At 41.1% G+C, this 12,366-nt stretch overlaps 1 protein-coding gene across 30 annotated transcripts in view; it reads left to right on the top strand.

The window, feature by feature from the left end:
* Positions 1–12,366, top strand: part of MICAL3 (microtubule associated monooxygenase, calponin and LIM domain containing 3) — a 234,511-nt gene that overhangs the window by 97,954 nt on the left and 124,191 nt on the right. For 21 of the 30 annotated variants that reach the window (XR_016346908.1, XM_089769375.1, XM_089769369.1 and 18 more), the window contains 7 exons: positions 1,176–1,269; positions 2,501–2,648; positions 4,069–4,265; positions 5,507–5,619; positions 6,161–6,223; positions 7,044–7,217; positions 8,417–8,509. Coding sequence is in view for 29 of the 30 variants with exons in the window: in XM_089769375.1 (XP_089625501.1) it covers positions 1,176–1,269; positions 2,501–2,648; positions 4,069–4,265; positions 5,507–5,619; positions 6,161–6,223; positions 7,044–7,217; positions 8,417–8,509 (882 nt within the window). In the remaining variant the exon portion in view is untranslated. The remainder of the gene's footprint in view (positions 1–1,175; positions 1,270–2,500; positions 2,649–4,068; positions 4,266–5,506; positions 5,620–6,160; positions 6,224–7,043; positions 7,218–8,416; positions 8,510–12,366) is intronic. The other 9 variants (XM_089769356.1, XM_089769377.1, XM_089769382.1 and 6 more) reach the window with 2 other exon arrangements.

The raw sequence follows: 12,366 nt of genomic DNA, 5'->3' as shown, positions 1-12,366 counted from the left end.
AATAAAACTGAGCTCTGGAGAAATGTTTGGCTAGAGTTTCCCCTACAATATATACTAGTTCCGACTTGCATACAAATTCAACTTAAGAACAAACCTACAGTCCCTATCTTGTACGTAACCCGGGGACTGCCTGTACATTGCCATGCCAGCAACAGAAGTCCATTGTGAATGCCTGTTCTCTCTTTTAGGTAACAATTATAAAAAGGTAGTGGGTAGCATTATCTTCTGAAAATTGTTACCAAAGTTGTTTGTCTTAGGGATTGGCTGAAGAAGTAGTAGGACTGAATAGCCTGGTAGGCTCTAAAATTTTCCAATTTTTTTGGTTTTTTTGAGTGCAGTTATGTAACAAAAAAAAAATCTACGTTTGTAAGTTACACTTTCATGATAGTGATTGTACTACAGTACTTGTCTGAGGTAAATTGAACAATACTATTTCTTTTATCATTTTTAAAGTGTAAATATTTCTATAAAATATAAAGTATACTCTGTATTGTAATAGTATATTTTGAAAATGTACTAAAACATCCACTAATATTTAATATATTGCAATTGGTATTCTATTGTTTAACAGTGCAATTTAATCACAGTTAATTCATACTATTAATTCAAAAAATTAACTCTGATTAATCAACAGCCTCAGTTAATATGCAGTGAGTATCTACAAGTTAGTGCTTATATTGAAATGGAGGCTAGTTAGACATCATCATAAGAGCTGTTCCTTGGGATTCAATGGCTTTGGGGAATTGTGTACTGTGCAAACGTATCATAAAAAACTTTTTACATTATTATCCTCTTCTTGGTTTGTGGGGGCCACGTACCATGTGTGTGTGGCCATTTTTTTTAGAATAGGAATTTAGTGTGCAAAGGCCATAGGTGCTGAAACTATGAATGCAGGGGGTGCAGCAGCTCCCCCGGCTTGAAGTGGTTTCCATTTATATACAGAATTTACAGTTTGGTTCAATGGCTGTCAGCACCCCCCACTTTCAAAATTGTTTCAGCACCCCAGCAAAGGCAGTAGCTCTGGCCTGAAGAGACTTCTGCAGTATTGGCTTTTGATGAGAGAAACTGTTCTTTCTGTCCATTCATTCCACCTACATCAAAAACAGTAGTAATATATTCTGTTCTGGTTTAGGCCTTGATAGGTTAGCCTTTTTTAACTCTTTGCGTTTTTATAGGTGCGCCACTTGTACGATACAGGAGACCTGAAAGACATTCATCTGGAAATAGAGAACATGGTAAACTCCAGGACACCAAAGCTGACCCGGAATGGTAGGTCCCAGCTTAGTTAATTTCATTGTGTGCTTCCAGAGCTGAATCAGTGCATCAGACGTCCAGAGAGAGCCCCCTTTCTGTTTAGACAAGTGTCTTGTTAATTCTTGGCTCAGAAGCAGACCTTTCATATGTAATTAAACTTCCAAACATAATTAAAAATTGAACATATTATATTTACCTCAATTTCCCTTATTACAATGCATGTTCAGATTTCAAAATATTTGTTTCCTAAAAGGTTTTTGGCCACCACCTTGACCCTGTAGTGGAGGCCTTATTTCAAGTAAGAAAAACCAGGCTTTACTTGATTTGGCAGTGAAGGCAAATTTTTTATTAAGTACAGATAAAAATAATGGGGAAAAGTAGAAAATTAATGAAGAAAGAGAATTATTTTTGTAGATTCTCCTCCACACTAAAACTTTCTCCTTTTTAAATTTTATCTCTGTCAGATTAAATTAATAAGTTACTTTACTTGAATTTTCCCTGTTATATAGCAGCGCTACTTGTTATTATGGAGTCTAATTATTGTGCCAGTGTACTGCATCTGTTCTAGAAATTAGGTGCTTTATGCTAAGAGCTGGGATAGTTGTCTGGTGAAACCATAACCTAAAGGACTTGTTGAATTTTTTTCTTTTATATAGTGTCTTTAGACTCTTAGTAAGGTTTTGGTGTCTCTTGGAATAGTGTTTTGTTCAAATTGATCTGTTTTGTTATTGCAACTTCCTCCCATCTCCTAGATAAACAAGGTCAGGATGGCCAGGGATTTCATGGAAGACCTCCAAAGTTAATGCAACTGTCACAGAAAGGTGTTGGCATTTCTTCTATCTGAAGCAATATGGCAAGGGATTAGGGAGCATTTTATTATGAAGAATGCCATATTTTGGATCTGACTTAAATCAAGATATTGACCACTTTTGGTCATTTAAAATTTCCTGGGAATTTCACAAGAGGCAGGGTGACTTATCTAAATTACTGCTTGAGTAATTACTTTCTAGCAAACTAAAGTTCTCCCTCTATTCTGACCTGTATTCTGTATTATTAGTCATGTCCTGCCCTAACAATTTCAGTTGTATAGTGTTCCTGATGTAGGGGCATGTTTTTCTACTAGAGAGGTGGCTGCTTTTCATTGGATGAGTAACACCTTTAATATATATTATGAGTTGTACTTGGAACTCCCATGAATGAAAAATGCAGTATTACAGCTTACTAAAAAATGTGATGTTTGTTTCAGAGTCTGTAGCTCGTTCTAGTAAATTGCTTGGTTGGTGCCAGAGGCAGACTGATGGGTATGCTGGTGTGAATGTGACAGATCTCACAATGTCATGGAAGAGTGGCCTAGCCTTGTGTGCCATTATCCACAGATACCGTCCTGACTTAATGTAAGTGACTGATTGATTTACTAGAATTCAGAGAGGAGAGAGAATGTTGTTCAGATTTGTAACCAATATATGATTTTCAAATTGTTTAGAGAATAGAAGTAATATAACAGCACATTGACAACGTGTGTGAGGGAAAGGACTGAAATAAATTAAATTAGCTTAAGTAAAGTCTAGAGCGGTTCATCTGTGGGGAAGGGATTTGTAATAGCTTGGTGAGTACCAGGTTACATGTACCATCGTTTTATCTTCTAGTTCACTTGATCAAATCTGTCCCAAGTAGTTGGTGACCAAAACTCATGACCATCTAACAGCTGTTTAGTGGCCTTCATGAAATTGGTGGCTTCAATTTAAGTTGTAGGTGACAAACATCCACATCAGCTTTATAAATACGCCTGTTGTTGGTAACTTCTTCAGATGGCTTTTAAATACTTTTTCCTGGTCTGAATAGACACAGAGTAGGGGAAGTTCACATTACTGCTTGTGCAGTAACCTGTTCTGTGAATAAGTGCAAGACGCTATATAAAAAAGTGCACATGGGAATGGGAAAACATTGTCAAGGTAGGGCTCCTTAGTGTAGACTCTGGCACATACTGAATGAGGTGCTGGGCTGGAGTTTGGAGACCTAGGTTCTACTCTCAGCTCTGATACTGGACTGTTCAGAGACCTTAGGTAAGTCATTTCCTTTCTCTGTACCTCAGTTTCTCTATCTGTAAATAGGGAGTAATGACACCGGCCTATTTGTTCACAAGTGCTATTTAAGAAGTAAGTAGTGGTATTATAATGAAAGTCTAAAATGATTTCAAGTTCCGAAAACAACATTTTCAAAGATAAATACTGCAATACTAAATATTGAAAGTGTGTATAAAAGCAGTATCACTTGTAAAGCGATCAAAGTACCTACGTAAATACTCCATTCTGTGTGTCGCTGATTAGAACTCCATTGGAAGTTCTACATTCAGTTTGAGGCACCATGTTTAAAAAGCCAGACATATTGGAAAGAAGTGGATGTACGGTAATGGAAAATAGCATTGGAGAGGAAAAGATGTGAGATATATCTATGGATCAAGTAAAGAGAAACAATGACGTGAGGGAGGATTTGATATGCTTTCAAGTATAGCAAAGAGGGAAGTGAAGATGCAATATTCAAAGCAAAAAAATCCCCAAAAAACCTCTCTAAAAAGAAATGTAGGTTGTCTCCAGAGACAACGAAGCAGGGCAGTGAGTGAGTGAGTTTTCCCCAATGTGTTTCCTTCACATTTCTTTGTTAACGGGCCAAGTAACATCGCTGTGACACCAAAAGTATGATGGCAGGATTATTGAAAAAATGGGGGCCCTCGGCAATTTGAGTTGCTGCAGGAAAAGACTGACTCTGAAAGTATTTTTAGAAGACTACTACTTAATGCTTTTCTCCCCCTTATAGAGATTTTGATTCTCTGGATGAACGCAATGTGGAGAAGAACAACCAGCTGGCATTTGACATTGCTGAAAAGGAGCTTGGAATCTCTCCTATCATGACCGGCAAGGAAATGGCATCTGTTGGAGAGCCAGACAAGTTGTCCATGGTGATGTACCTCACACAGTTCTATGAGATGTTCAAGGATTCCATCCCTTCCAGCGGTAAGGGACTCAGAACAAATGTGTTAGATTGTGGGATGGTAGCAGTATTCATATTCTTCTGTGCATTATGCCCCTACCAGGGTGTCCATTTCAAGTGTGCATGTGCCTGCAATTGAAGATTTTCTGCAGCATTGTGGATTTGGTATAGACATACATTCTGGTTACCCAGGGCAATTCAAAAAAATGTGTGAATGGCTCCTTAAGAGCCACCTGGGGAGACACCTGGCGACCCTTTTGAAATGTAATGGCGACCCATATTTGGGAAACCCTGCTGTAGGGGTTACACTACCCGTCCTCTTTCCCCTTTGCTTTGGAGTCTTGTCTTCCTGGGACTGAGTGGCAGAGAAGGAATTGAGTGGTTTATCCACCGTAACCCTATATATCCTTTGTATGGAGTATGAGGATAACTGAGGCACATGCTTGAACCAAACAAGCACTGCTGCCAAAAATTTCCCATCAAAAGTGCATGGTGCACATTCTTATTTCAAGTGGAGCCAGTCATAGAGATATGCATCTCAAAAAGCCACTCATTTACTGCATGAGGTGAGTAACTTCTTGTCTACTTTCCTCCTACAAGAACTCACACTTAGTTACTCTGAGTTTGTCTGCACTGTAGCTGGGGGAGAGCCTGCCAGCCTGAATAGACAAATTCATACAATCTCCACTTGATTAGCATGCTTAAAATAGCAATGTGGATGTTGTGGCACAGGTAGTGGCTCAGGCTAGCCACTCAAGTTGAAACCTTCCTGGCTCTGAGCGTTATAACTATAAATATAAAGCTCTGTCGGCGCTTTTAAAGTTAACTACTAAATGGCTGCTGGCTAGAGCTTTAAAAGCTCTGACAGAGCTTTATATTTATAGCTATAACGCTTGGATTGTATCTATAACTTCAGGTTAGTGGAATGAAGGCCTGGAAGATTGTTTTTTGTTAACAAGAATGGAAAGATGCAGTCATGTACCTTAAATTTGAATTTGACCTACTTTAAACTCTAAAACTATCTAGAGTGCTTAGAAAACCTAAGAGGGAAAAAAGATGCATTTGCCAAAGGGAAAAGGGCAAAACTATTCAGAGAGATATTGATTTTCAAATTTTTAAAAGCATTTTAATATGGAGAGTGTAAAAAAAACCCCAGTTCCTGCTAAAGAATGAGTGAGTCCCTTCCTGATCGTTTCTTGGCTATTGTTAATAACTACAAAGAGTTTGCTGTGCATTCACTGGTCACACCTGTTTCTATTCTCAGAGACCTTGGATCTGAATGCAGAAGAGAGAGCTGCTCTAATTGCCAGTACCAAATCTCCCATCTCTTTTCTTAGCAAACTGGGGCAGAGTATCTCCCGGAAACGAACTCCAAAGGTAGTTATAACCTGCAATGTATACTTTAACCCCAAGAACACTATAATTTGCCAGGCTGACAGCCAAATATGTGCTAAGAAGTGCATGTGTGTGGGGAGGAAGGGGTATGAAGTGGTTACAGGCTTGGCATTGTACATCTCATATAGGAAATGCTGCATTCTTAACATTTCAGCATTACTTTGGGTTGGGGAAAGGGATGAAAACTGGGAAGTATAATCTTTCTAGTGATAGGAGAGAGGTTATTCTGTGCTGTGGGCTTAGGTCCAGAGTATTTTCTGCACTGAGAAATACCTACTGTTTCTCCTGTTGACTCATTGAAAAGCTCCAAGAATGACAAGCTGTATTTCAGATAAGAAGGCTTGGTTTCCCAAATGAGGACCAAAGACTAAGGGAACCACCTTTCCTACAGATGGGAAATGAGCATAGAGACTCAGCCAACAATAATTCAAACACTTGTATAATGTGCTAATGGCATTCACTATGAGCCAGAGAGTTTTAAAAAAAACACACCATATCTTCAGCACTTTTCTTCCTGTTGTAGGATAAAAAGGAGAAGGAACTGGATGGTGCAGGAAAGAGGAGAAAGACCAGCCAGTCAGAGGATGTAAGTATTATAATAGAAAAAAATGCCTTGGGAAAGAGCATGTGATAGATTCCCTATTTTCATTCCCAAGCCTTTGTATTTTAGGAGGTTCCTTTCTTCATGCTCTTCTCCCTGAATGTTTCCCTTTTCCCCAGATATTCCAGTCGCATGGTACCTTATGCAAGATTTTTTTAGGTTGCAATCAGATTCCTGCTTATGTTTTGTGCCATGTCCAGAGCCAGCAACATCAGATACTTTAAATTCGCAATGTGCGATTTATTATGTCTGAAAACCCTTTCATCCTGCTTTCTTGAAACACACACTAATGATTTTGGTAGGGTGCTGAGGAGTAGCCGTGTCAGATGCTAAGCTGGTATGGGCTTATCAGAAGTTCAACCCAGGTAAAAGGTAGAACCTAGATTTGCATGGGTATGAAGCTAGCTGCAGAGTCAGTGTATGGGGCACATTCAGTATGTCACACTTGGCACGCCTGTGGTTAAGAGTGTGTGTCTCTAGATAGGAACTGCTGAGCTGAGGGCTGCTACTTTGGGTTCTCACAGAGTGCTTGAAGCAGTTTGCATTGTCTTATGCTCACGTGAGCTTCTCAGCCGTGGGTCTCTTCAGTGCAATAGTGTAGCAATAAAATATGAAGCAAGAGGGTGCAGGTAGATGGAGAGGGAATTTGGTGAACAGAAAGACTGACTAGAAGAAAGAACATGAGCTTGGAAGTTCAGGTTAATGGATTTGGGTTCTGCTCTGTTGAATTGCAGAAGTCTTCTTTAAAGGAAAGGACCCGTTTGGAAAATTTCCCATTTCACTTTTAGTTTATACTGGTTATTAGGAGGAAGCCCCCCGAAGCTATAGGGAAGAGAGGCCTACGCTTGTGAGTGCCCTGACAGAGAGGAGAATTGATGCTGCCATCGGGAACCAAAACAAGGTGAAATCCATGGCAACACAGCTACTGGCCAAATTCGAGGAGAATGCACCGGTGCAATCCACAAGTTTACGGAGACAGGTAGGTGGTGGTTTATATCTTTATATCCCTTGGACCTCCTCCAATAAGCTGCCAAATTTGGATAGTAGAACCCTTTTGTTTTGAAGATGAGGAATACCGCAGGAACTGGGATGGTAATATGATGCACTCTTTTAAGACTAGACCCTGGTTTTGCATTTACACCCAGAACAAACTCTTGTAATTGAGAGTAAAGGCTTGATGGAAGAGGAAAACTCCACGAGATTTAGAACCAGATTTATAGGGGCATTTGAGCACCTAAAGATGAAGACTGGCACCTAATGGGTTTTTTCAAAAACACCTAAATGCCTAACTCCTATTGATTTTAATGTGATATAGTTGCTTTGGAAAATACTGTAGGTTCCTGTTGCATCTTTAAATGCCAAAGTACCTATAAAAATCTGGCTCTCATGGTAACTTCATCCTTGTAAGTGAGCTCCAGATTGGGGCCATAGTGTTTGTGAGTTCAAACAAGGAGAACACATGCTGTTGTGCTGCTATTCTGTCCCCAGAAGTTGAGAAGAGTCTTCAGTAGAGACTGGCTTGTTGGATGCTCAGTTCCAGAGTACCGTACTGCTTTGTGTTAAAAAGCCAGCTCCATCTCCACACCTGCATCATTTTCCATGCTGTTTTCTACTAGAAGAGAATGAAACGAGAGGAGTTGTGAGCTTTTTCCCAGGGAATTTTGTTCTGGTTGTTCCTTGCACTATATCCTGCTTAGCCACAGAATGGAGATTTCCCATGGTCATTGCTCTTAAATCACGCCACCCAGTGCTTTGTTCTTGGGCAAAACCTAGACCTGATCATCTGGGAGTTGCTGTTACAGTCGGACCTCCTGTGTCATTCCCTGTAATGCCTGCTGCTTGGTCATAGGTTAGAGCTATGTTTGTGTAGCCTTTACTGTATTCTTCCCTGGTTAGATAATGTTTCCTTAGTCACTGTACTGCACTGGAGTAAACTGAGAACATGGGAGGGAGGTGATACAAAAATCTGAATATGTCCCATTTTTATTTTGCTTGATTTTTCTTTAAATTTTACTTAATAATTAATTCCTCCCTACCCCATTTTTTCTTCCAAATGTCTGTCTGTCTCTGTCTAATGTCCTCCCTTTCCTTTTGTTGGTTTCTTTGAGTGCCTTTTGCTGTTTTATTTTGTTCCTCTCTGGGACCCATCCTGCTTTCCCTATGACCTGCATGTAACAGCCTGTCCTGCCTTATCAGGAGCGTGTTCACAACCAACTATCCTGCAGACAGCGAGAGCAGGGCCGCCTTGCTCCCATGCCTCAGTGGAAACAGGTAAACCAATCAAATTAATGCAATATGTCATTCTCATGAGAGCTCACATACCCGCTGCTTCCTTTCTTTACTGGTCCTTCTTCAGCACCACTGTGCAAAGGCCTTTGTTTTAAAATACTGAATACTAGTGAGTGAGGTTGAGATCTCTCTCTAGGAGTGGCTTAATGTTTCAAGAGAAGTTAGGCATAATTTCTCTCTCCTCTTCACCACCATCCCTTTCATCTTATTTGCAGGAATATTTCCTTCAAATGTAGCCTAGTATGGACTTCCAAAGTAGAATACTATTCACATGAAATAGGATAGTGCCTTGAACATGTCTGAGAAGCCACTTGAAAAAAAATGGAATATACCCAAATGATTGTCAGCAACTGGAATTGAATAAATCATACCTATGGGGTAACTGCAGCTCTTCCTTAGTGGTAGGAAGTAAAATTTGCTACCTGAGGATTTCTCTTCTGAGTATCCAGGCTCACTAGTCCTACAGAGAGTTTTATCTGCTTTGCAGTTTCAGGAGATCTCTTGTCAGTGTGGTGGGTTTTGTTGGTCTTCCCAGTGGTAATGCATCAGGAGCTGAAAAGAGTTTTAAAAATCCTTAGACAATTCATAGAAACTGTAATAAGCCACTTATCCTGGCTTTCCCTCAATCTTTAGAGCATGGCAGACTTCTGTCTTAATGTTCATGTAAAGAAACTTTGGACTTTCAATCATAATATGGGTAGAAGAGCAAGCCTGGGTACTTGGAAAAGAAAAATTACCAGATACCAAATTTTACCTCCTCTGTTATGAATTCTGGTTTGGGTCCTTATAGCAGTGAAATTGGAAAGGTAGACTTTTTTATGATTCTTTATTTGCAAACAGGCAGGGTTATTCATTGCACTGACTTTAGTTCCCCCACTTTTCAGTAAAATTGGCCTCATCGCCTCTGTGAGAGCAGTTGTAGAAGTGTCGTTTTAGTGGCAGCACTCAGAGAAGGGGATTCACCTCTGTCTGTTTCTAGTCAGAATATAAGGAGAGCACACTTTTGAAATGGGAGGAGCAAGAGAACACCAGTTTAGCTCACTTCTTCCAAGTCTGTGGATCTGTTGTGAACTCTGTTAAAAAATAAGAAAAAAAATAAAAGTTTGCCCTAACTCAAACAATTCAGTACTTTGGAGTCATGTGCCATAGTCAAAACCATGCTGTGCCAGGCTTCTCCCCAAACAATAAGAGACAAATAAATTATATTATACACTATGATAAGTGTTCTGAGAGACTTTGACAGTGTTAGTAAGCCTGGACAGTGTGCTGGTATGTAGAGATCTCTTGACTCGGTGCTTGCCTCCTTGATTCCTGCTGTCCCTTCCATCGACATCTCATGTTCTTCTCCACTGGGGGGAAAAAAAAAGCTCTCCCTTTGGAAACCCCTTCCCCCTCCCCCTCGCCCGTGGTCAACCAAGAGCCATTTCAGACACTCAGGTAATAGGACAGGGTCATCATTAGTATGGATTCCACCTGTTGAGTATCTTTCACCTAACCTGATACAAGAGAGAGAGTTGCTGGAAAAAGTGAAGAAGAGCATATATTTGGCTACAGCTCTGCTCTATTTGACTATCTTTCCTTCTGCTACGCAACCAAAGTTGGGTCTATCTTCTACCATTTGCCTTTTTTAAGACAAGAAGGTGAAGATTGATGTTTAGAACTTGGATGGGATTTTGAGTCACTACAACCCTTAGGCACTTTCCTTGACTTTTGGATTTTAATCCTTATTCAGGGAAGGATAAGTGAGGTCTGGTCATACTGAGATTCAGGGTGTGTCTATACTGCACCGTTATTTCAGAAAAACTAGCATTATTCTGAAATAACAATGTGAGGTCTACACAGCAATTCTGTTATTTCAAAATATCGAAATAACGGGCAGCGTATTCTGACTTCTGTAAACCTCATTCCACGAGGAATAATTCCTCTTCTGAAATAGCTATTCCAAAATAGCTGCAGTGTGGATGCTCCACTGCTGCTATTTTGAAATATCTCCTCACCAGGGCTATTCTAAGTAATTTCTCCCCAGTGCTTCCTGGGGCACTTTAGGGGAGCCTGCCTCAGACTAATTTTGAGGCTTTCCTCTGGTGTGGATGCTCTATTCAAAATAAGCTATTTCGGAATAACTATTCCAGACTAGCTTGTTTCAAAATAAGGGTGTGTCTAGACTACATGCCTCCTTCGACGGAGCATGTAGATTAGCCAGATCGGAAGAGGGAAATGAAGCCGCGATTAAAATAATCGCGGCTTCATTTAAATTTAAATGGCTGCCCCGATCTGCCGATCAGCTGTTTGTCGGCAGATCGGGGGAGTCTGGACGCGATGCCCCGACAAAGAAGCCTTTCTTCATCGACACAGGTAAACCTGGTTTCACGAGGCTTACCTGTGTCGATGAAGAAAGGCTTCTTTGTCGGGGCATCGCGTCCAGACTCCCCCGATCTGCCGACAAACAGCTGATCGGCAGATCGGGGCAGCCATTTAAATTTAAATGAAGCCGCGATTATTTTAATCGCGGTTTCATTTCCCTCTTCCGATCTGGCTAATCTACATGCCTCCATCGAAGGAGGCATGTAGTCTAGACACACCCCAAGTGTGCAGTATAGATATACCCTCAGGTGAGAGTAGCTTATCTTTACCCTGTTTCTCTTGTGGCTGAGCAGGGGAGGCTGGATTGCCTTTGCTTCCTGGTTTGATCATCATTTTTTCTCACTAGATAGGAGGGGATTCTGAGTAAGGCAAGTGAGTCACTTTTACTAAGGCTTTGTCTGCACTAGGGCATTAAAAACAGATCAAATAAAAACCATTGTTACTATTTGTACAACTGAATTGGTGTTAGTGCTGATGGTAGCCCCATGGTAGGTAGTAATGCAGTGCAAGTCTTTGGCTGCACCTGGTTTTGCCGTTGACTATTAGAATTGTTTTTCAACAGATTTAACTAACATAGTAGTAGTCAGAGTGTAATCTGCAAACTATGTAGTTTAGACACTGCCTCTAAGATCCCTCTTGGATTAGATGCTCAGTTATGGTTAGCCTTTTCTTGGATAGACTTAATAGTGTCCTGATGAAAAGATTAATCTTTTATGCTGGATTTTGCTGAGTTTTCCATGCTGTGTAATTGAGGATTATAGGGATGCTAGATATCATGTAATTGAATAGTTATGGAACCTCATGAATTCTTAGCAATAAGGCAACTATTTGATAATCTCTGGAGGCGGAGCCAGCAGCCAGTGTGCTCCGGCCCCACTCCTCAGGAGCTCCCTACATCAGAGGCAGCAGTGTGGGGTGGAAGGCCGGAGCCGGTCTGCAAGGAGAGCCAGCTTAAAAACCAGTTCTCGGAAAAGACCAGATGCCTGACACCCCATGCTGCTGCCCCAATACAGAAGCAGAGCATCTTCTGTCCACAGGAAGCTCGGACTGTAGGGCTGGTGCTACACTTCAAAGGCAAAAACGCTGTGGGGAGCATGGGGCCAGTGGGGGACTCAAGCTGACTCCCACTGGCCCCGTGCTCCCCACAGTGTTTCAAAGTGGCAGTGCCGCATGGAGCCCGGGGTCAGTGGGAGTCAGCTTGAGTCCCCCACTGGCCCCATGCTCCCCACAGCGTTTTTGTAGGGTAGGAATAAATGGTAAATTTTCAGATTGGAGAGGGGTAACTAGTGGTGTACCCCAAGGGTCAGTCCTGGGACCAATCCTTTTCAACTTATTCATGAATGATCTGGAGAAAGGGGTAAGCAGTGAGGTAGTAAAGTTTGCAGATGATACCAAACTGTTTAGGATAGTCAAGACAGAAGCAGACTGTGAGGGACTCCAAGAAGATCTCACCAAACTGAGTGATTGGGCAACAA

Source organism: Pelodiscus sinensis, chromosome 1 (assembly GCF_052426305.1).
Source record: "Pelodiscus sinensis isolate ZL-2025 chromosome 1, ASM5242630v1, whole genome shotgun sequence".
Lineage (NCBI taxonomy): Eukaryota > Metazoa > Chordata > Testudines > Trionychidae > Pelodiscus > Pelodiscus sinensis.
The sequence above is the reverse complement of the archived record's forward strand: the minus strand, read 5'-3'. Positions and strand labels throughout refer to the sequence as shown.